The sequence below is a fragment of the Hylobates moloch genome, unplaced genomic scaffold (genome assembly GCF_009828535.3).
Source record: "Hylobates moloch isolate HMO894 unplaced genomic scaffold, HMol_V3 SCAFFOLD_6, whole genome shotgun sequence".
Lineage (NCBI taxonomy): Eukaryota > Metazoa > Chordata > Mammalia > Primates > Hylobatidae > Hylobates > Hylobates moloch.
Genome location: NW_026652281.1, coordinates 126,698,880 through 126,722,217, shown reverse-complemented (window position 1 = coordinate 126,722,217; position 23,338 = coordinate 126,698,880). Strand labels below are relative to the sequence as shown.

General features: G+C 48.2%; 1 protein-coding gene across 3 annotated transcripts in view; it reads right to left on the bottom strand.

Moving 5' to 3' along the window:
• The window catches only part of ARHGEF37 (Rho guanine nucleotide exchange factor 37), a 53,987-nt gene that overhangs the window by 4,668 nt on the left and 25,981 nt on the right, over positions 1–23,338 (bottom strand). For 2 of the 3 annotated variants that reach the window (XM_032158328.2, XM_032158327.2), the window contains 9 exons: positions 20,539–20,686; positions 13,483–13,682; positions 11,932–12,062; positions 11,197–11,301; positions 9,779–9,889; positions 8,173–8,502; positions 6,111–6,239; positions 2,977–3,172; positions 1,284–1,441 (listed from right to left, as the gene is read on the bottom strand). In XM_032158328.2, the coding sequence (XP_032014219.1) occupies positions 1,284–1,441; positions 2,977–3,172; positions 6,111–6,239; positions 8,173–8,502; positions 9,779–9,889; positions 11,197–11,301; positions 11,932–12,062; positions 13,483–13,682; positions 20,539–20,686 (1,508 nt within the window). Of the gene's footprint in view, positions 1–1,283; positions 1,490–2,976; positions 3,173–6,110; positions 6,240–8,172; positions 8,503–9,778; positions 9,890–11,196; positions 11,302–11,931; positions 12,063–13,482; positions 13,683–20,538; positions 20,687–23,338 lie in introns of those variants that run through there. The other variant, XM_032158330.2, reaches the window with a different exon arrangement.

Here is a 23,338-nt window from a genome sequence, read left to right as displayed (position 1 = left end):
CCATCCCTGCAAAGCCAAATCCCTTAATGGCTTCCAAACACTTTATTTTTCAGATATAATTCACATTCTATAATACTCACCCTTTTAAAGTGTACAATTCAGAGGCTTTTAGTATATTTGCAGATACATGCAACCTTCCCCACTAGCTAATTCCAGAACATTTTCATCACCCCCAAAAAGAAACCTCACACCAGTTAGCAGTCCCCATTCCCCACCTCCCACCCCCAGCCCCTGCCACTTATCCACCTTCTATCTCTACAGATTTGCCTATTCTGGACATCCACATAATGGAATCCTATGTGGCTTTTTGCATCTGATTTTGTTCACTTAGCAGCATGTGTTCAAGGCTTGTCCACGCTGCAGCATGTACCGGTGCTTCATTCGTCTCTATGGCTGAATAATATTCCATTGTACGAAGAGCTCGCATCGTGTTTATCCATTCATGTTGATGGGCCTGTGGGTTGTTTCTACTTTTTGGCTGCAATGAATAATGCCGCCATGAACATGCATACACATGCTGCCCATTGCTCTTCAGAGAAAGATTGAGACTGACACCCTCGTCAAGGCCACAAGGCCCTGCTGGCCTGTCCCTGCCCACCTCTCCAGCAGCATGACACTCCAGTCTGTCCCCTTTCTTCTCCAGCCACACTGGCTTCATTCAGTTCCTCATACACCTCCTGCCCTCTCCTGTCACTGGGCCTTTTCTGCAGAGCTCTTTCCATCTGCACCCCAGTACACTCTCTTTATCCAATTAATTGCCTCTCTCCCTTCCTGTTTGAGAAAAAGCACCATTCTTCTCAGCAAAACCTTTCCTGGACCTCTCCACACCTAGGGCTCTGGTACTTATCTCTACTATTAACTTTAACTTCAGTTAGTCATGAAATTATTTTATTAATCACTGTTTTCCCTACTCTCAGATTAGAAGTTTGAGGAAAGCAAAGACCATGATTTAGTTTTGCTCATCACTGTATCTCTCATCTAGTACAGTGCTGGGCAAATATTGAATGAATGAATGAATTAATTAATTAATGAATCTCACTTGCCCTGCTGATGGGGAATGAGGGGTTAGTTCTCTGTGGTTGCTGTCGTAGGGGTGGGAGGCCCCTTTCTTCAGGTCCCACTCCTGGCTGGGACACTGGCATGGCCATTGATCAAGGCCTTGGTCTCACAGAGTGGCAGCCCCACCAGACAGGAGGGGCATAGACTTTGAGAGAGAAGGAAAATCCAAGCCACAGTCCGGATGGCTGATGGGAGGCAAGCCCCCAGCCCTCTCCCATACTCACCTGGTTCATGGTGGGAATAGAGGGCGCTGGAGCTGGGCTGGGCTCCGGTGTTAGACATCGCGGGTCTTTGTTCAGCCCCGCCTGCCTTCGGAGCTCCTCTGCACTGGGGACCACATGGTACAGCTGCAGTTTCCCAGCCGGCACATACCCACGATGTCCTAGGGAGCATGCAGAAGGTTAGCAGGCTGCGGGCCACCTTCCCGTCCCTTTTAATGAGGGAGAAAATCAATGGATATAAATGTCGCCAACACAGCTTCTCGACACCCAAGAGAACCAAAAGGTCATCTAGGAACCCTGAACCCCCCTGCCCCACACTCACCGTTTCTGGCTTCTGCTCACACACCCCAGTGATGGGGGGCTCATTCCCTACTGGACAGACCACTCCCTTTGATCAGCTATGATAGAGGCTAAAAGTTTGTCTCCGGACTGGCATGAAAACTGCTCGCCTGATGGAGCCACCAGCTCCCATGCCTCTCTGGTGTCTGCCCAGAGCAAGAGCTGCTTCCTCTCCCCAGGACTGCCTTTCCCAGGAGGCAGAGACTGCCTTTCTCCTCTCCACATGACCCCAGTTCCTTTGTGTTTAGCAACTAGTCCCGTGCTGTTCTGATTGCTGTCATTATGAATGGCTATCACTTCCTGAGGGCGTGCCAAACTACAGAGCAAGCATTTGATTACATAGTCTTCACATCAGCTCTTGAGGGCAGCCGGTAATACTATCCTCTCCATTTTACGTTGAACCAGCCGAGCTCAGACTGGCTCCATGACTTCCCTGAGATCACACAGTCCGCAAAGTGGTGGAGCTGGAATCCAAATCCAGTCCTCTTGGCCTCGGGGGGCTTGCTTAATACCCGTTCTGTTGTTCCCACCTTAAGTCATGGAAGTGCTATTTCATGATTTCTGTCTGATTTGTACCGCTTTCTTAATTTTTTAGTTGAATCACTTTTTAAAACTTAATGTAGTACTATACAATAATATGATTATAATCATGGAATTATGGACTGCTTATATTTTTTCTAATACACATTAAAATGCTTAAGTAACAATTATAATACACTGTCTGAAGGGGGAAAAACTGTCTGTGGATCCCCTGACAATAATCTCAGGCACCCCTCATCTTGTGGGTCACACACCCCTCTTCGGAAGATGCCCTCCTGGGCCATCTCACCTGGATTCATGGTGCCACTTCCCTCCAACCCAGTTACACTGGGGCACCCAGACCTCAGCAGCACTTCCCAAGGCCATGACCAGTATGGAGTGGGCAGGATGATCGCTCCCCTCATTCTGCACATCAGACTTCTGGCAGTATAGCCAGGGTCCAAGCATTCTATCTCTGTGCCCATCTCCATCTTTCAGGGTGGTCCTGGAGTTCTCTCCATACAGCCCTGTTGACCCCAGTGGTCTGCAAGGCCCTCCAGGCAGGGGCCTTGTCTTATATGCTCAGTGCCCAGCACACTATAGGTGATTCATGATAGACCCTGCAATGAATGCCTGAATTCCTCCTGTTGGCTTTTCACACTCCATGGAGTCACTCTAAGCTGACTGTGCCCTGAGCCCTGTGTGTGTCACCTGTGCCTACTCCCATCCTGGAATGCACAGCCAGACTTTGGCCCACAAAAGTGCCCAGGTCTCTGCACTGGCTTCTGTGGCGTAGTTTTCCCAGAAGGAGAAGAAGGGCTCACAAAGGCCCACGTACCCCCGGTGTCCACCAGCCAGCGACCGCTGTTGCCTTTGGTGTCCTTGTTTTGAAGGATGGCCACGATTTGGCCCCGAGGCAGAGTCAGGTCCAGAGTCCCAGTCCCACTGATGTTGCTTGTCACCTGGTACAGCTTCCCAGGGCCATACCTGCTCAGGAGAGCCTGCACCTGGCGTTCAGACCCTGGAAGGAGCGGCTGGGAGAGGAGGAACACAGACAGACACAAGTGTTTGAATAAACCTGTCAAAGCTGGCACCAACATTTGCTCACATCTTGACAGCCAGGAGTACTGGGCCTGATCCTAACTCTGCCACTGAAGGGCCCACCCTGATCAGGGCAACAGGGCCCTCACTAGCAGATGGCTGGCTCTTAGCAGCCTATGGCATTTTGGAAGAAACTTCTAATTTCTGGGATTCTCTAAAATTCTAATTCAAGTTCTGAAATCTCTCAGTTACTGAACTCCTAGGATTGGGCCCTAAATTCTGCCCATACCATCAGGCTAAGTTATCCCACAGCAGAATGCCTCGGACAGGTCTTTCAATTCCTTTAGAGTGTGAGTTTCATGTGGGCACCAGACCTTATTCATCTGGTTTCTTAAATAGCCAGCCAGGGCCAGCACATGGCAGATTTCACATATGCACGAACGAGGGCATGTAACCTTTGATTCCATGAGTTTTCAGTCCACAGGCATTTATGGAGCACCTGCCATTTACAGGGCACTGTGGAAAACTTTGTGAATGGTGTAGTAGAAGCACAGGAAAGAGTTTTACCTAGATGAAAATTGCCATCTAGCTGGAAAGAATGATTCGGTGGCCCTTTCAGCTTATCCAAAAATCTTCTGGCATTTCCTGTTTTTCCATTCCATGATACTGCTTCCAGAAGAGTATCAACAAGGAGAGACTCATGGATGCTTGTCCTCTTTTTGTAAAATCAATAAGAAACTGAATATGTTAAATATATATTTACTCTGTCTTGAGAGAGACGTGTGTGTGTGTGTGTGTGTTCACCATGCTCTATGTGGTTACTCCGTGGGGGGAGGTGTTGGGTGTGGGGAGGCAGGCAGAGATGCCCTTCAGGAACATTTGGCCACAGACTCTGCCACCTCCTTGCCCCAAAGGGGATGGCGTCTCAGGGTTTAGAACCAGGAGACCCCAATGTTTCTAAACAGGTCCTTAAACAGGAATGTAGAGACGAGGTAGTTTTCTTTGAGAAGAGTGGTGTTGTGGTCATTTCTTTTAGAAGAGTGATATGCATGTGAGTATAAGAGCCAGTGGTGTCACAAATGCTGGCCTTCTTTCTCAAGGCTGACCGGCCCCTCCCTATGCAGAGAACAGCGTCATCCCCGGGAGGGCCCCCAAGGAGGGCTTGTGAAGATCCCGTGAGGGCTGCTCCTGTCCGGGGAGACCACCTCACTTGTGCTGGGTTCTATACCCTCAGCCAAATACAACAGGAATGTGCAGGAGGTTTGCATGTGCGTGTGTGTGTGTGTGTGTGTGTGTGTGTGTGTGTAGAGGTGGGAGGGTGGGAAGGGGTGACACATTCAAGTGGCTGCTCTGCTGTTTATCCTCTGCACCCTTGCTCTCTCCCCAAGTCTCAGGGCCCACGGCACACCCCTAGTCAGTGAGGCCTCTGCTGGGCAAAACTCTCCATGCAGAGTAAGAGCGGGGACAGATGGGGCCAATGAGGAGTCAGCCCGCAGCCTTGTGGCAGACAGCAGGCTGTGAAGGTCTCCTATGTTCGCGGCACTTGGGCCAGGTGTGGGCCACCTTTTTCTGTCCTGCTCTGCTGGGCTCCTGTTCTTGTTTCTCTGTGTCTGTGGGGCCCCATTCTCCCTCTGGGGAACTCAGGGCTCTCTCTTGACTCTTCAGTTCACATGTTGCATGTGAGGGGACAGTTTCAATTTCTCAGATCCAGGTCTTGCCACAGTCTGAGGAGACCCTTCTCCCTACAGCTGCTTCAGTTACTTTTAAAACACAGACTGCCTGGGTACACTTTTCAAGTGACTAGAACAGATAACCTCTCCTTATATTTTAAAGGAAAATACATTTTTAAAAAGCATTTGGGACCAGGCGTGGTGGCTCACGCCTGTAATCCCAGCACTTTGGGAGGCTGAGGCAGGCGGATCGCTGGAGGTCAGAGGGCAGGAGTTCGAGACGAGCCTGGCCGACATGGTGAAACCCCCTCTCTACCAAAAATACAAAATTAGCCAGGCGTAGTGGTGGGTGCCTGTAATCCCAGCTACTTGGGAGGCTGAGGCAAGAGAATCACTTGAACCTGAGAGGTGGAGGTTGCAATAAGCCAAGATTGCACCACTGCACTCCACCCTGGGCGACAGTGTGAAACTCCATCTCAAAAAAAAAAAAAACAAAAAAAAAACCGAAAGCATTTGGTCAGCCAAAGCTTTGTAAACCATCATGCAGCTGAAATACTGTTCTTTGCAATAAAAAATACCACAGCAATAGGAAATTTAAATGACATAATCAAAATTTTTATTTATATTGAATGCTCATGTTGAAGCTGGCATTAGAAGGCAGGGAAGGAAAAGGATACCTTTGCTTGGCTCACTGCAACTTCTGCCTCCCAGGCTCAAGCAATTCTTCTGCCTCAGCCTCCCAAGTAGCTGGGATTACAGGTGCACACCACCATGCTCAGCTAATTTTTATATTTTTAGTAGAGACAGGGTTTTGCCATGTTGGCCAGACTGGTCTCGAACTCTTGACCTCAAGTGATCGACCCACCTCGGCCTCCCAAAGTGCTGGGATTACAGGCGTGAGCTACCATGCCTGGCCAAGGATACCTTTTGATGACAATTTGAAGAAGTTCTAGGTTTTTGGATGTCAATGCCAGTTGCCCATCATTATGTCTAATTTCACTTAAAAGGTCTGGGTTTTCTTTTTCTTGACTCAGAAGTTCTGTGCTGTTCTCCTACTTCTTGGATGTAAAGAGTATGTATGTATCTGGGTGTGTCCCCCACCCCCAGCTCAAAGAGAGAGGAGAGAGAAGAGAACATATTTCCATGGATAACAGAAAACATTGGGGGACAAAAAAGGAAAGGAAAGAGGGGATGGATGGAGCCTCACCCTACTGGCCAGTGAAGAACTGGACAGTCTTTGGGGTGGAGGAAGGATGCTTACTTGTGTGGTGGGAGGTGGCAGCACTTTCTCAAAGGTCTCTTGAAAGGAGCGAAGCTGGTTACTCGTCTGGCCCAGTGCATCCTCCACCAGCTTCCTGAAGGCAGGCTCTGGGACGTGGTGGTGGGGCAGCTAAGTGGGGACAGATGCTGTCAACAGAGCTGGGCAAGAGGGGACAAGGAGATCCCTGGCTTGGTTTATATTACTTTCAACCCGAGGAGTTCTGAGTGATACTCTGTCCTGAGACCTTGACCCTGTGCAGGATCTCTTGCATTTTCATCAGACAACCTAGGAGTGAGTGAGACCCCACAGCTTGTCACCAGATTCACAGCTTGTCACCAAACTCACTGCTCTCAGTGCTGACCTAGAGTCTTCCTCCCACCAGGATGCAGGGAGATTGAGGTTTCTACCTGCAGCGTTTCCTGGGCTCCACAGGGACAGGCCATGTGCATGGACCACAGGACACAGATAAGGCAGGCTGGCAGCTGTCACCAGCAGACTCTGACGGACCAATCAGGAAGCGCCCTTACTTTCTGCTTTTATAAACGTGACCACCTCTCTACTGGCATCCCCAAACACTCCCCAGGCTCTGCACATCCCAGCTTTAATGCGAGGGGTTGGGGCAGCTCAAGAGAGAAAACCTCTAGGCTATAGGAGAGGGAAAAGATCACCTCATCAGATTTACTCTTCTGCCCTCAAGGAAGAGAAACACTTCTTTTACTGATGGTTCAGGCCTAACTCAATTTGCAGAGTGTCTGTGACAGAACTCTGTGAGGGCCAAAAGAGGAAAAGCTTGTAGTCCCAGTCCCCCTGCTTGAGGAGAAACACATTCATGGATCCCTGCAGCAGAAGGCAGGCTCTGGAAAGTACTGAGCACAGTTCCATCCACAGGGCTGCTGGAGTACAGAGGATAGGGAGATGACTTCTCCCCCTCGGGAGATGGGGAGCTCTGACAGCTTCATGGAGAGACTCATTCATCTGCCACCTGTTTGGGGAGCTCCTACTCTATGCCAGACACTGAAAGTGCTGAGGGACAATGGAGAGGGGCATTCTAAGCTGAGGCAGGCGTCTGTGCAGAATGGCCACATTCAGCAGCTGTGTGCTGGAGGGGAGCGCTGTGGGCTGGAAAGGCGATGGGGCGGGGAAGGCAAATCTTAGAATTTTCATGCAAAGAATTGGATGGGGAGAAGCTGAGCTGGAGACCGTGACACACAGGAAACAGCATGTTGTATGAGGAGTATTGAAATTGCTCCCAAGGTTGGACCCAACAGCAATTCAGCTCTGATGTTGACATCTGAGAGCAAGATCTGGAAGCAGTTGGGTGTTCTTTCCTGTATCAACTCCAGTCTTCCAAATTCTTAAATCAAAGTTTGCATTTGGAGGTTTATCCAAACCTCTGTGGAATCTATTTATGCCTTCAGCCAGTAGCTCCTTTTACAGGCTCTTGAGTGTTGTGGTTCAGAGCCCAGGCCCTGGAGCTGAACTGTCAGAGTTCAATGCTTGCTATTAGCCCTGTGGCCCTAGACAAGCTACTTAACCTCTCCGTGCCTTGGCTTCTTTATTTTTAAAATGAGGATAATTATACCTCCCCTGTAGGGTTGTTGTGAGGATTGAATGAGATCATGCATGGAGAGTGCTCCAAACAGGTACATCCTAAATACTCATGAGAAGATGGCTGCTAGAAGTAGCAACACCGGCTTGAGACATTACTCCTTACTGTGTAGAAACGACCTTCTGTCTCTGTCATTAACTTCAGTACACTCCAGAGATCAATCCCAAGGTCTGCTATTGTATGAGCAAAGCTTCTTCTGCTTCTGAGTTGCAGGACTTGGGAATGGTCTGGAATCTCAGTCCCATCCTTGCTTTCATGGTCTGACTTCACTAACAGAGGGAGACTGGGCATGAGAGAGATCTGGAAGGTTCCCACTGCCTCCTCCTAAGGGCCTGATGACCGATTTTCAGGCCCATCCTCCCTCCATCCTAGCCCCTACACACAGCTGGCTGATGGGGCTGCAGGGCCTTGCCTGGCTACTCCCCACAGGTGTCCAGGTCCCAGAGGCCTTACCTGGGCCATGCTGCCTTCTGCCCTCTGCAGCACTTGCTTTGCAAGGTCCCTCTGGAGGGTCACGAACGTGCGCAGGATCTGGCCCAGCCACTGCATGACCAGCTGGTTAAACTGCGGGAGCTCAGCCACTAGCAGGGAGTTGAGTGCCTGGTATGTGTGCCGGGCGGCCTCCTCCTGGTAGGTCACACTGCCCACCTCCAGCAGCTTCTCTTCCACCCGCTCAAAGTCCAGTAGCTTGTCCAGACGCTTCTTGATCAGGTTCTGAGGGCCAAGCAGGGCTTTGGCCAGGCTGCACAGTGGCTGCCACACCAGGCCTTCTAGCCGTTGCTTCTGTGGGGAGACATGAGAGTGGGAGTCAGGAAAGGAGGTGGCAAAGGGCAGGGGCTGTGAGAAGGGGCTTTGGAAGCATGCAGGCCTGGGTTCCAGTCTAACTGCCACTGACTAGCTGGGACCTTTAGCATGTTATCTAACTTCTCCGGGCCTCAATCTGCCCATCTGAAAAATGGGGACGATGCATGTAATGAGCTTAACAGAGTGCTTAGCACAGAGTAGGCATTCAATCTTATATAGCACTTTGAATCATTATTATGCAAAGACCTTGAAAAAGTTTTTTTTTTTTTTTTTTGAGACAGGATCTCACTCTGTCTCCCAGGCTGCAGTGCAGCAACGCAATCGCAGCTCACTGCAGCCTGTCAGGCTCAAGCGATCCTCCCACCTTAGCACATGCCACCACACCCAGCTAATTTTATTATTATTATTTTTTGTAGAAACAGGGTCTATGTTGCCCACGCTGGTCTCTAACAACTGGGCTTAAGCAATCCTCCTGCCTTGGCCTCCCAAAGTGCTGGGATTATAGGCATAAGCTACCTTGCCCAGCCTTAGAAAAGATTTTGTATAGAGTGGTGGTCAAGAGTCTTTGGGGCTCAGATCCCAGCTTACCACTGACCATCTGTATAAATGACCCAGGAGGTCACCCCCTCTGAGCCTCAAGCTCTCATCTGCAGAATGGAGCTATTCATAGTAGCCACCTCCAAAACCACATGTTGAGGATTAAATGATATAAGGAATATAAAGAGCTTAGTATAGAGCCTGGCAGACAGTGAGGCTCAATAAATGTTAGTGGGGGCTATTTTTATCAGTAAAGTGCACTAATAATAATCTCTATGCTGCTGACCACTCAGGAAGATTATAGATGTGGCAATTGTGTAAAGTGCCTGACTCCTTTTTTTTTTTTTTTTTTTCTGAGAAGGAGTCTCGCTCTGTCTCCGGGCTGGAGTGCGGTGGCATGATCTCGGCTCACTGCAACCTCCGCCTCCCAGGTTCAAGCAATTCTCCTGCCTCAGCCTCCTGAGTAGCTGGGACCACAGGCACATGCTGCCATGCCCGGCTAATTTTCTGTATTTTTAGTAGGACGGGGTTTCATCGTATTGCCCAGGCTGGTCTCAAACTCCTGAGCTCAGGCAATCTGCCTGCCTCGGCCTCCCAAAGTGCTGGGATTACAGGCGTGAGCCACTGCACCTGGCCAAAGTGCCTGACTTCTAAATAGTATTCTTGTAAGCTCTACCACCTGCCTAACAAAGAAAGGAGAAAGGGAAGTTCCACTCACAAACTTCAGGAAGGCCTCAAGGTGAAGGTCTCTTGCCAAATTGCAATACTGCACTGCAGGCCCCTCGGGGATGTCCAGATTGTATTCGTGCGGCCTGAAGTAGAGGAAAGCCTGGACCCAGTACCAAGGAGAAACATCCAATCGTAGCCTGTCATGGCCATCTTATGCTGGAATCCCCTTTCACCATACCTTGAAGAGGTTTGCCAGGCTCTCTACACACCCCCAATGAGAGGGACACACACAGCTGATTCTATCCTCACACAGCTTAAGTGATTAGAAAGTTCTGCCTTAGACTGAATCTTTCTCCTCATTCCAGTGCTTCTTGAACTTCATACATTTACACGCCACCTTTGTGGGGCTTTTTCTTTCTTTTTTTTTTTTTGAGACAGAGTCTCACTCTATCACCCAGGCTGGTGTGCAGTGGCATGATCTTGGCTCACTGCAATCTCTGCCTTCCAGGTTCGAGCAATTCTCCTGCCTCAGCCTCCTAAGTAGCTGGGACTACAAGTGTGTGACACCTTGCCCGGCTAATTTTTTTCGTATTTTTAGTAGACACAAGGTTTCACCATGTTGGCCAGGCTGGTCTCGAACTCCTGACCTCAAGTGATCTGCCCGCCTCGACCTTCCAAAATGCTGGGATTACAGGCATAAGCCACTGCACCCAGCAGTGCGTTTCTTTTTTCCCATGTCCATATTCCACATGTTCTATTAATACTTTTCTCTAACTTTTCCTATTTACATCAATGCATTTAAAAAATGCCCCATAGCATTTAAATCTTCATTTAATTAGTTGCTCACATTGACGCTTCAGGAGATGTCATCAAAAATCTGAAAAATACCTGTATTTCCAGGTATGTTTTTCTTAAAGTCAGAAGAACTGGGCCCATATTCCCACCCAGCAACAACCCCTCAGAGCTGAGGAATAGCTGCTCCTTTAGATTTGATTCATGTATTCATTCATTCAGCCCTTCAAATTCCAAATATTATTTTATATTTAAGTTCACTGAAAAGCCTCATAAACAGCCTGTTAGACCCTAGGTTCCTATTGCATTGGATTGCCTATTACCTGCACACTTCACTCAGTAGCATTACCTGCCTGGCCCCATTAGGCACCTGAGTTTGTCTCCCCTGCTCTAGATGCTGGTCTGGCAGGGTTGCTCTGCGGGGCTCTGGTTCCAGTGAATTTTGGCCCTATGTGGTAGGAACTCCAATGGGCTCAAGAGCTGCCCCCAGTATAATGACCTGGGGCTGAGGAGTGCTGGCCAGCATTCTTCTGGCGGCAGCCAGAGAGAGCATGACCTCATCTGGTTGGTTTCTGAGGCTGGTGCCTTTCCCAGCTTGTAGGCTGGGCCCTGCAAGCCTCCTGCCAGGGGAACCCAGCCCAGACTTGCCCTTTATGAACCCTGCAGGGTCCTCACCTGCAGATTGTCCAGGTAAGCAGCCACGTTGTTCTTCAGCTCAGTCACACACAGAGACACCCACTGGAACCTCTCTTCTAAATCATCAAATTCCTTGTCTTCTGTCTGAAAGTAATGTGTGTGGGGGTTGAGAATATCCACATGGGGGCAGTGTACACCGGCTCCAGTGTCCCAAGTCCTCACTGGGACAACCTTTCCACAGACTCGCCCACCAGAGCTGGTTCTCGCAACCCCAAAGCTGAGTGGGTGGTATAGCTTAGTGGTTTTGCATTCAGAGCATGGAATCGGATACACAAGCATGAGCCCCAGTTCATTGGCTTCCTAGCCGTGTGACTCTGGACAAGTGTTTTACCCTCTCTGAGTTTCTGTTTTCTCATGGGGATAGTGGGAACACTTATTTCATTGTGTGAGCATGCTTGGTTGAGAGCAAGCACTCCACCAACCTGAGCTGCTAGAAGTAGCTATTTAGGGCTGGTCCTTTGCCCAAACCCAGAGACCAGCTCTCCTATCTGTGTAAATAGGCCTCAAAGAGAGTGGCCCGAGACACTGGAGAAACCCCTCCACTGGCTCTTCAGAATCAAGTGGGGTGCCACCTCTGCCTCTTCCCAGCACCTCAATCTCTCAGCCTCCACTGCCTCAGTTCTGAAAGGAGCCTAAGCCCCCTGTCTACCCACTGTGCAAGGCCTGGCCTTGGGGGTGGCTGGATGTGACTCTTCCTCCCAGGCCCACGCTCACCCTGGGGATCAGCCCCGCCTCCTGCTTCAGCAGCTGGCTCAGCCGGGTGGTCTTCTTGGAGAGGGTGTGCGTGTTGATGCGGGCCAGCCGCTCCCGGAGGGTCAGCTGCTCTACCTTGGTGTACTTGGAGGCTGCAACGACAGAGAAGAGGGGAAGCACAGTGATCAAGCTGACTCAGGAAAGCAAGTGTCACGGACATGCCTGGCTGGGCACCTGCTTGGGCCCTCTGTTCCATCAGGGTCACATTCATCAGGTTGGTGAGTCACACAGGAAAAGCACAGGGTCCTCTGTCCGAGGTGTGAGCCCTGGCTGAAGAGCTTCCTGCCTGCTTGACTTTGGGAAGTCACCACTCCTTGGGGCCTCAGTTTCCTCATCCGTAAAATGGGACCAGCCACCCTGCAGGATTGCTGGGAGAGTCACCTAAGACACAGGGTCTGAATGAACTTATCCTAAAGAAGAACCCAGGGAGAAGAGATTTGCCTGGGGTCCCTCAGCCACTTTGAGCCAGGCCAGCTGGGAACCACGCTTCCCGGTCCTGACTCAGTGCTTCCTGCTGATCTGTCGTAGGATGGAGAAGCAGGTGGGGAGGAGATCCAAAGCTGCTAAATATAGTACAGCATGGCAGTGAAGACTCCAGGCCTGAGTTTGAAACCTGGCTCTATTCCTTACCAGTTCTGTGGTAGGAAGCAAGTGATGTATGCTCTCATTTTACCCGACTGTGAAATGGGGCTAACAGGGCCAACCTCAGAGGGTTAGTGCAAAGACCAAATATGACAATGAAGGAAAAAGCATGGCACAGCTAGCCCTTAGTAAACATTAGCTGAATTGCCATTTTTATATTGTCTCGGTCATGTAATTGAGTTTCTCTTAACTTGGGACACTGCTTCGTTTTCCAAACCTTTCTCTTTTAACAACCTGAGAGGCAGGGGTTCCCCCTCTCCCCAGATATATGCACAGCTCTTTACCTCCCCAGTATTGGCTTCTCCTCCACAGTGTGGCAGTCATGTGGTTTGGATGAGATTGATCTCACGTTAGCTCAAGGGGTGGGTTGCTGACTGATACAAGCCAATTTATATAATTCCAACCCCCTGGCAACAGTGATTGATTCAAAGAAGGGCACATAACCCAGGCCTAAGCCAATCAGTTCATGATGCCCTAACTATAGTGATTAATTCAGGGTAAGCACAAGACCCAGGTGGGTCCTATCAAAGAGAAGCTTTGATTTAATTTTTGTGGCTAAGGGGAAAATACCCTGCCTTATCCTGGTAAGTGTGGTGTGCAGCTGTGAGTCTTGGAACAGCCACAGCTTACTAATATGAGGCAAGCCAGCCTGAAGATGAAGCTGATACAGAGTAAAGAGCAGAGACAAAGGAGTTACAGGGAAATGGAGCCAGCACCCTGATCGAACCCTACCTAAAGCTTGCTTTACCTCTGGATTTATAGTTACATAAGCCACTACATTCTCTTTACTGGTGAAGCCGATCTTAGATAAATTTTCTGTAACTGGAAGCATTCCCACTAATGTGTCCCCTTAAATGCCCAAGTCCTTACCCACTTCCTTGCGCATCTTGTACTCATTGATATTGGTGTTCACGTCCTGGAGGGCAGAGAGAGCCCTCTGAAGGACAGGGTAGGCACTGGCATCAGGGACTGTGTTCTCCAGGATTTTCTGCAGCAGCAATGGGTACCTGGTGATCCTCTGCAGAGGAATTACCAGCAAGAAACTGAGGCCTGAAGATCCAGCTTGCGGCCTGAGGGAGAAGGCTGGTATTAGGCAGGTAAAGCCCACCCTTTGGAGGACCAGGGGGCCTGGGCTCTAGTCCTCACTCTACCATTTAGCTCACTGTGTGATCTCAGGCAAGTCACCCTCTCTCTGTGGTCCTCCAGTTCCTCATCTGTAACTTGTGAGTTCTAGATGTTAGGCAGGCAGTGACAGTTCTGGGCCTTGGTTTCCCATCTGTCCCAAATCCAATGTTCAAGCTTTCTGCCCTCAGCTTGCTCGGCCTCTCCACAGCAGACATGACTGACTACACCCTTGCTCTTGAAACACTTTCTTCTTTTGGCCCCAGAGACACCCTCTGTCCTGCTTCTCCTCATACTCTGCAGGCAGCTCTCTCAGCCTCCTCTGCCGGTCTCCCTCCAATGCCGGAGTGCCCTGGGTGTCCTCTCCCCCTCTCTCTCCACTTTCTCTTAGTGACCTCATTTGGTCCTATGGCTTTAAACACATCCCAAGCCCAGACCTCCACCTCCAACTTCTGCTCCAGAGCTCCAGACTGACACGTACAACTGGATCCTTGACATCTCTGCTCAGGTATGTCCCGAGCGCAGCTCAACTCTGTGTTGTGTATCCACATGATATCTTATTTAATAGAATCGTCTGCTGCCTTAAAGTAATGTTCTTGTTTTTTTGTTTTGTTTTTTGAGACGGAGTCTCACTCTGTCACTAGGCTGGAGTGCAGTGGTGTGATCTCGGCTCACTGCAACCTCTGCCTCCCGGGTTCAAGTGGTTCTCCTGCCTCAGCCTCCCAAGTAGCTGGGATTACAGGTGCACACCACCACGCCCAGCTAATTTTTTTGTATTTTTAGTAGAGATGGAGTTTCACCATGTTGGCCAGGATGGTCTCAATCTCTTGACCTCGTGATTTGCCTGCCTCTGCCTCCCAAAGTGCTGGAATTACAGGTGTGAGCCACCACACCCGGCCAAAAAAATGTTCTTAAAATCACAGGAACTTAATTTTTAGAGATTTATTTAAAGTATTTAGGGGTAAAAAGTCATAATATCTACAATTTCCTTCAAATTAGCATAAAAATAGATAAAGCAAACAGCAAAATGTTAACACTTGTTAATTTTAGGTGGAGGGTATGTATCTATCACATTATAGTATTTTTCTATAGTTTTGAAACTTTTTATGAAAAAAAGTTAAAAAATTATTACTTGAGGCCAGGAGTTCAAGACCAGCCTGGGCAACATAGCATGACCTCTGCTTCAAAAAGAAAAAAAAATTAACCAGGCATGGTGGTGGCTACTCAGGAGGCTAAGGCAGGAGGATTGCTTAAGCCCAGAAGTACGAGGATACACTGAGCTATGATCATGCCACTGTACTCCAGCCTGGGCAACAAAGCAAGACCTCATCTTTAAAAAAAAAGTGAAAACAAAAAAACTCTGGAACTAATGGTGCCAAGGTCCCTTCCAGATACACCACTGATGCACGGATGACTAGTTATAGTCTTCTTCTTAAGGATGTCTGGAATTTCATCAAGAGTCCCCAAGTCAATGGCATCTGGGAAGGGGCTCCACAGTCTTTTCTTGATTATGACCAGTAGACCCTAGGCCCAGCTTGGAGAAAGCCACAAAGGTTTCAAATCTCAGCCATCTAAGTGTGCCTTCTTCTTGAAGACTCAACCAATGCTGCTCAGGACCTTTCTCTGGACCCTCCCTGATGATACTCGTGCCTCTGGCTCTCCTTCCTTAGGAAAATCTCCAGAACAAATGTCCAGGAAAGATCAGCCATGAAGCTAAGAATAGGCAGAGCAGGTGGGAGCCCCTCAGAAGCTGCAGGGGGCGGGATTACCCATCAGGAGACGCCTACGCTGGCCATCTGCTCTCACCAAGGGTGTCCTGGGGCTTGGCTGACTGTGGGCAGGGGAGGTGGAAACCACTGCCAGGTATTTGCAAAACTCCATCCTCTGGGCTTCCTTTCCATGGGAAAGAGCCAACTGTCTCCCGGGGACAGCTATCGCCTCACAAATTAGAGAGCAAGTGGTCCTGGAAGAGATGATTGTGTACTTTCCTCACAATCATGAAGGAATTACCAAAGAATGAGGGCATCCGCTCACATTTACAGACTTTCTAAGGTAATTTGGACAATACTTTTTTATGCAGATTTTCGGATAGGCAACAGAAATTGAAAGATGATACACAGAGCTGGGTGAGTGTGGAAAAACAGGCCTTCGTACATTCTCTTGGTGGGAGTATCAACTGGCAAGATCTTGCAGAGGCAGAGGAGTTTGGCAATTTGTAAAGGGTACAAACCCTTTCTTCCATCAATCTCATCCTAGAAACATACCCGCAGAAATCCAAACCCAAGTGAGCAAAGATAAAGGTACAAGTTGTTCAGTGACTCTATTTGAGTTAGTAAATAATTGGAAACAACCCAAATGTGCTTCAATAGAGGAATGGCCAAATAAACCATAGTCTAAGACCAGTCCAGGAAAGAAACTCTGCAGCCATTAAAAAAAACACTGTGCTGGGCGCAGTGGCTCATGCCTGTAATCCTAGCACTTTGGGAAGCCAAGGTGGGCAGATTGCTTGAGTCCAGGAGTTGGAGACCAGCCTGGGCAACATAGCGAAACCCTGTCTCTACAAAAATACAAAACATGAGTCAGGTGTGGTGGCACACACCTGTAGTCTGAACTACTCAGGAGGCTGAGGTAGGAGGATCACCTGAGCCTGGGAGGTCAAGGCTGCATTGAGCTGAGTTCATACCACTGTACTCCAGCCTGGGTGACAGAGTGAGACCCTGTCTCAAAAAAAAAAAAAAGAAAGAACACTGTAGAAATATCCATGCTGTTACTATGGTTAAGCATAAATGTAAGTTCTAGAACAGCATGTATAGAAGAAGCCTCATAAAAATTCTATCTATCAGATGGGCGCTGTGGCTCACACCTGTAATCCCAGCACTTTGGGAGGTCAAGACTGGCAGATCACGAGGTCAAGAAATCAAGACTATCCTGGCCAACATGGTGAAACCCTGTCTCTACTAAAAATATAAAAATTAGCCGGGCATGGTGGCGTACTCCTGTAGTCCCAGCTACTCGGGAGGCTGAGGAAGGAGAATCGCTTGAACCCAGGAGGCAGAGGTTGCAGTGAGCTGAGTTCGCACCACTGCACTCCAGCCTGAGTGACAGAGCAAAACTCCGTCTCAAAAAAAAAAAAAAAAAAAATTCTGTCTATCAATCTAATCATCTGTCTGTCCATCTATCTGTCTCTCTATCTATAAATATACAGTAGAAAATTTGGATGGAAAACACTACTAGTGGAATGGACTTTTACTTTTTACTTTATATACTTGTGTGTTGTTAGAACTTTCCTTTTGTTCAAGCATATGTTGCTTTTATATTTAAAACAAACACACCTAGTTGATAAAGGAAAACAAAGAAGGTTATTTGCCTTCTGCAAACTCTGCTGCCTCAGCCATCATTCTGGAATTTGAGTGCTTTGTGCTGGAAGGGCCCACCTCTGCAAGGCCGCCTTTTCCACCCTGACAGCTCTACCATTAGGACAGTACTACGTAGGGCAGAGCTTCCTGCCCACTGCAAAGTCGAGTTTTTTTATTCCCTTGGCTCTCAGATGGGAAGAGTTGCCTTAAAAGACAATTGGCAAAAAAAGAATGAACATCCCACCCAAATAAAGGGTGGGGTCAGTGTGCATTTTGGAATCCCAAGGAATCTAATAACCTGGTGCCATCTATCCTAGCAGACTGAGAAAGAACTAATTATGGCTGGTGTGGTGATTCTTATTGGCCAGGCTCTGGAAAGTAATGCCTCAGGCATTTAACGGGCAGGGACCAGGTACACTGGATGTCTTGTAAGGACAGTCCTGAACTGCAGCTAATTGTTCCATGTCTCATATGCCCCCCTGAACATTCAGAAACTGAACAAAGGCCTCGAAATGTGCTACACTTCTAAGAACCTAAATATGTTTGTCACACTTGGACTCTATCCAGTCATATATCATAATACTGGGAATTACTATGACACTACCTTTTATAAATCCCAATTTCAACGGTGTTATTTCCTTCTTTCTCATCATAAACAAGAAAGTCAGGTTTAGGTCAGGCGCGGTGGCTCACACCTGTAATCCCAGCACTTTGGGAGGCCGAGGTGGGCGGATCACGAGGTCAGGATATCGAGACCAACCTGGCTAACATGGTGAAACCCCGTCTCTACTAAAAATACAAAAAATTAGCCGGGCGTGGTGGCCGGCGCCTGTAGTCGCAGCTACTTGGGAGGCTGAGGCAGGAGAATGGCATGAACCTGGGAGGTGGAGCTTGCAGTGAGCTGAGATCACACCACTGCACTCCAGCCTGGGCAACAGAGCGAGACTCCATCTCAAAAAAAAAAAAAAAGTCAGGTTTATTGTCACTGTCAGTTGCTATTCTAGGGTACACACATTCTGTGCCCTTTCATTTTTCTGTACTTTTTGTACAGAACAGCTTCAGATATCTCTTTCTTCAAATCCAAACTTATTTATTTTAAGTAGCTGCAAGCATCTGATGGCTTCCTTATATCTTTTAGTAGTGGTGTCCAAGCATATGCACACTGAACTATATAGCATTTTATTGGAAATGATTTTCCTTTTATTTCTCCTTTATAGTGAAGCCATTATATTGATTTTTTTCAGTTACATATATAGGTAGGAGAGATATATTTATTTATACATATATTTCAGGATATGTCTTAGGATAGTAAATTTATGTAATATTTGTTATAACAAGGGAGCATGGCACTGATAAAATTGAGAACTATAGTGTGGTCTCAGAGAAAACAGAATCTCTGCCTAGCCGAGATAACTATAATACGTGGGATTCATTGAGTGTCACTCGTGTGCAATGAATCAATGCCCCATGCGGGGCTGTTATCCCTCCCACCTTACGCATAAGGAAACTAGATCCTTGGACATAAAATGGCTCTCTCATGGCCAGGGGCCAAGCCACATCCACCACCATGTAGCCCGGCTACAGAGCCCGTGAGCAAAGCCCAGCTGGCCTGGCTAGGAAAGACCAAAGTACAGAGGATGTAATAAACAGCAGCCTCTGAGCCAACTAGGGCTCCCACACACAGTGTTTATTAAATGTCTGAGCTAGATGCCAGCATTGAACTCTTGAGAGATGTTACATCTAAGTTTCTGGCGTCTCTTAAAAAATCAGAGGCTCTGGCCACAATAGACCCTCATTTCTACATGAAAGCTGAGGCAGATGGTTTGCAAAAAAAATCACTGCTATTATTCCTCCCCAAATCTCTACAAGCCTTTGTCACTATGAAGCTCCTGCTACCAAGAAATGGAGTTTATTTCCCCACCCCTTGAGTATGGGCTGGCCTTAGGACTTCATTTGAATGACAATGTGCCAGTTCCCAGCTAAGACCTCTAGATGCCAAGCCCTCCCCACAGCCCTTAGAACCTTGAGACCACGATGTGAATAAGCTAGCAGGCGGGAAGAGGAGAGAACATAGGACCACAGGTGAGGCAGCTTATGTGTCCCAGATACATGAAAAAACCCAGCCAGGATCAGCAAAGCTGACCTGCAGGTGACTGCAGATATTTGAGGGTGCTAATGATTCCAGGACAATCTCGTTTACTGAGTACACCTAAATTGCTAATATGCAGAAGTATGAGCTAAAAAAATGTTTGTTTTAAGCCACTACATTTTGGGGGTGGTTTGTTATCTAGCAAAAGCCACTCGATAGCAACAATTAGCTAAGGCTGTGCTGCAGCTGCACGCTACACAGGGTCTGTTGTCTCTAGTTTGCGCGGCCTCCACTTCTCCCTTTTATCTCATCTCTGGCACCTTGCTTCCCTTTATATCTGTAAACTATAGAAATATATTTAGTGACTCTTGCAGAAGCCTGTTTGTAAGACCCATGAAGGATGAATAAAAAGGGAAAATGAATACAGTTTTTTGGGGAGCAGAGAGGGGCTAGGACACGCGTTCTTGAAAAGGAGACTTTAGGCCTGGCATAGTGGCTCACGCCTGTTGTCCCAGCACTGTAGATATTTTTTACTATAAAAAATACAGCCAGTCAGATATTTTTTACTGTAAAAATTTTGATGTTTTAAAGTTTTTGAATCATGTAATCATGTTACCCGTTCAAAAATTTAAATTTGAATACATATTCTCTACATTTTTCTACCTGGGGCTTCTACCCATTGGTGCTAATTCTAAGCTATGAGTCTACCATGGACTGGTGATACTCTCCCTTTTCCATGTGGCAGGACTTCAGCCACCGGTAGAGAGGGAGCCTCAGGTGATACACACCTGCTTCTCATCACTATGGGAACACATGGGTCCCATCATCTCACTGCCCTTTCCTGTGCTTCTCATAAGCACTGTTCCCAAATGTTTCCACTTCTCCAACCCTGGACATGTGGTAGGATGGCATGCCCTGCCTCCTGGCTGTTGAATGAAGCTATGATTAGTCCTGGCCAATGAATTACGAGAAGTGATTAATATTATTTCTGGACCACAGCATTCAATTGCCAGCGTTAGACTCTCCAGAGCTCTTTTTTCTTAAGCCACAGTTACTGGCAATATCCCAGACAGTGGCTGCTGTGAGTTTGGGTCCTGAAGTGAGGATGACAAAGAGCAGAACCCCAAGTCAGCCTTCAATGGAGCATAAGGAAGACATAAACCTTTGTTGTTTGAAACCACTGAGATGTGGGAGCTGTTTGTCTCTGTGGCACAGCCTGCCCTATCCTGACTAACACAGGCACTGACAGAGCAACACTCCTGAAGCAGCATGAATGGCATGAAAAAGGGCTGAGACCGTAGCTGCCCCTGACCCGGGTCAGTGGGGTAGGAGCGAGTGCTCACTGGCTGTTCTACTCACACCACCGCCTCAATGGTGCCCTGGATGTGCCGCTGCAGCTCCGGCTCCTTCCGGTACGCGTCTACCAGTAGCAAGGCCTGGTCGTAGCTGGCACAGTAGACCTTATAGACTTGCTCCAACTCCTCTTGGAATTCCAGAAATATGTTACCTGAGGGTGAAGATGCAACAAGGGGTCGTCAAGGGCATGTCTGTGTGTCCCCTAGCTTGGAACAGGGAGGCAGTAAGTAAACCCCTCCAGCTCTCCAGTGAGATTGCTGGGTTTACCAGCATGTCACCATGGGCAAATGACCTCATCTTCCTGACTTTCTGGTTTTTTTTTCATCTTTTCACAGGGTTGTTCTGAGGATTGAGTGACAGAATGATATACATCTTAGGCTGGGACACTGTGAGCACTTACTAAATGGTAGCTATAGTCATACCAGGAATATTAATAATGCTCACATTTGGACAGTGCTTTATAGTACACAAAATACACTCATAACCATTAGCTTGTTTTTTTGTTTTTGTTTTGTTCTGTTTTGTTTTTCTTTTGAGACAGTCTTGCTCTTGTCGCCCAGGCTGGAGTGCAGTGGTGCAATCTCTACTCACTGCAACCTCCGCCTCCCGGGTTCACGCCATTCTCCGGCCTCAGCCTCCTGAGTAGCTGGGATTACAGGCTCATGCTACCATGCCCGGCTAATTTTTGTATGTTTAGTGGAGATGGGGTTTCACCATGTTGGCCCGGCTGGTCTTGAATCCTGACCTCAGGTTATCCACCCGCCTCAGCCTCCCAGAGTGCTGGGATTACAGCTGTGAGCCACCACTCCTGGCCGCTCATTTTATCTTTACAATTAAAGACAAAATGTGTGGCAAGCACAACGATAAATCCCCAATTTACAAAGACATGCTGCAGCATAACACAACTGGTTACAGTGTGGGCTTGGATTCAAGGGAACTAGGGCCAGATCTCCAACAACCCTTCCCCAGTTGGGGAAGGGAAGTGTTTCACTGAGGCAAGTGTTTCACTCCTCTGGCCCTCTATTTTCTCATTTATGGAATGCAAATAGAAACAGTACTTATGGCCGGGCGCGGTGGGTCACGCTTATAATCCCAGCACTTTGCAGGCCAAGACGGGTGGATCACGAGGTCAGGAGTTCCAGACCAGCCTGGCTAACATGGTAAAACCCTGTCTCTACTAAAAATACAAAAATTAGCCGGGTGTGATGGTGTGCCCCTGTAGTCCCAGCTACTCTTGGGAGGCTGAGGGAGAATTGCTTGAACCTAGGAGGCAGAGGTTGCAGTGAGCCAGATCGCGCCACTGCACTCCAGCCTGCACAACAGAGCAAGACTCCATCTCAAAAAAAAAAAAAATTTGTTTGCGTATGTGTTATTTTTAATCGCCATCCTCATATGTCATATTACATATGTAATATATTTATTATATATGTCAGGCCTCTGAGCACAAGCTAAGCCATCATATCCCCAGTGACCTGCACGTATACATCCAGATGGCCTGAAGCAACTGAAGACCCACAGAAGTGAAAATAGCTTAAGTGATGACATTCCACCATTGTGATTTGTTTCTGCCCCACCCTAACTGATCAATGTTCTTTATAACCTCCCCCACCCTTAAGAAGTTTCTTTAGGCTGGGCGAGGTGGCTCACGCCTGTAATCCCAGCACTTTGGGAGGCCCAGATGGGCAGATCACAAGGTCAGGAGATCGAGACCATCCTGGCTAACACAGTGAAACCCCGTCTCTACTAAAAATACAAAAAAATTAACTGGGCATGGTGGTGTGCACCTGTAGTCCCAGCTACTCAGGAGGCTGAGGCAGGAGAATGGCATGAACCCAGGAGGCGGAGCTTGCAGTGAGCTGAGATCGTGCCACTGCACTCACTCCAGCCTGGGTGACAGAGCAAGACTCCGTCTCAAAAAAAAAAAAAAAAAGAAGTTTCTTTATAATTCTCCCCACCTTTTAGAATGTACTTTGTGAGATCCACCCCCTGCCCCCAAAACATTGCTCTTAACTCCACCGCCTATCCCAAAACCTATAAGAACCAACGATAATCCCACCACCCTTTGCTGACTCCTTTTTCGGACTCAGCCCGCCTGCACCCAGGTGAAATAAACAGCCCTGTTGCTCACACAAATCCTGTTTGGTGGTCTCTTCACATGGACGCGTGAGACAATACACATATGATCAGTGCCACGAATTAAAACGAAGCCAAATAAAGAGTTAGAAAATGGTGGGGGATGTACTTGGGGAAGGCCTCTCGCAAGATGTGAATGTCTACCAGAGAGGCAGAGGTAACTAGCCCTGGGAACAAGCAAGGGAAGAGCAGCACCAAGTATTAGGGAAGGACACCTGCAGAGGCCCTGAGGCAGGAGAGTGCTGGCCACAAGGGCAACAGCAAAAAGGCAAGTGTGGCTGGAGTAGGTGAGCAAGGGCATAAAGTAGAGGAAATAAATCTCCAGGTGGATGGTGTCAAAAAATAAAATAGGTTGGGTGCTGTGGCTCACACCTGAAATCCCAGCATTCTGGGAGGCCAAGGCGGGTGGATCACTCGAGGCCAGGAGTTTGAGACCAGCCTGGCCAACATAGTGAAACCCCGTCTCTACTAAAAAAATTCAAAAATTAGCCAGGCGTGGTGGCAGGTGCCTGTAATCCCAGCTACTCAGGAGGCTGACGCAGAACTGCTTGAACCCTGGAGGAAGAGGTTGAAGTGAGCTGAGATTGTACCACTGCACTCCAGCCTGGGCAACAGAGCAAGACTGTCTCAAAAAATCAATTAATTAAAAAATAAAAATAAAGTAGAGGAA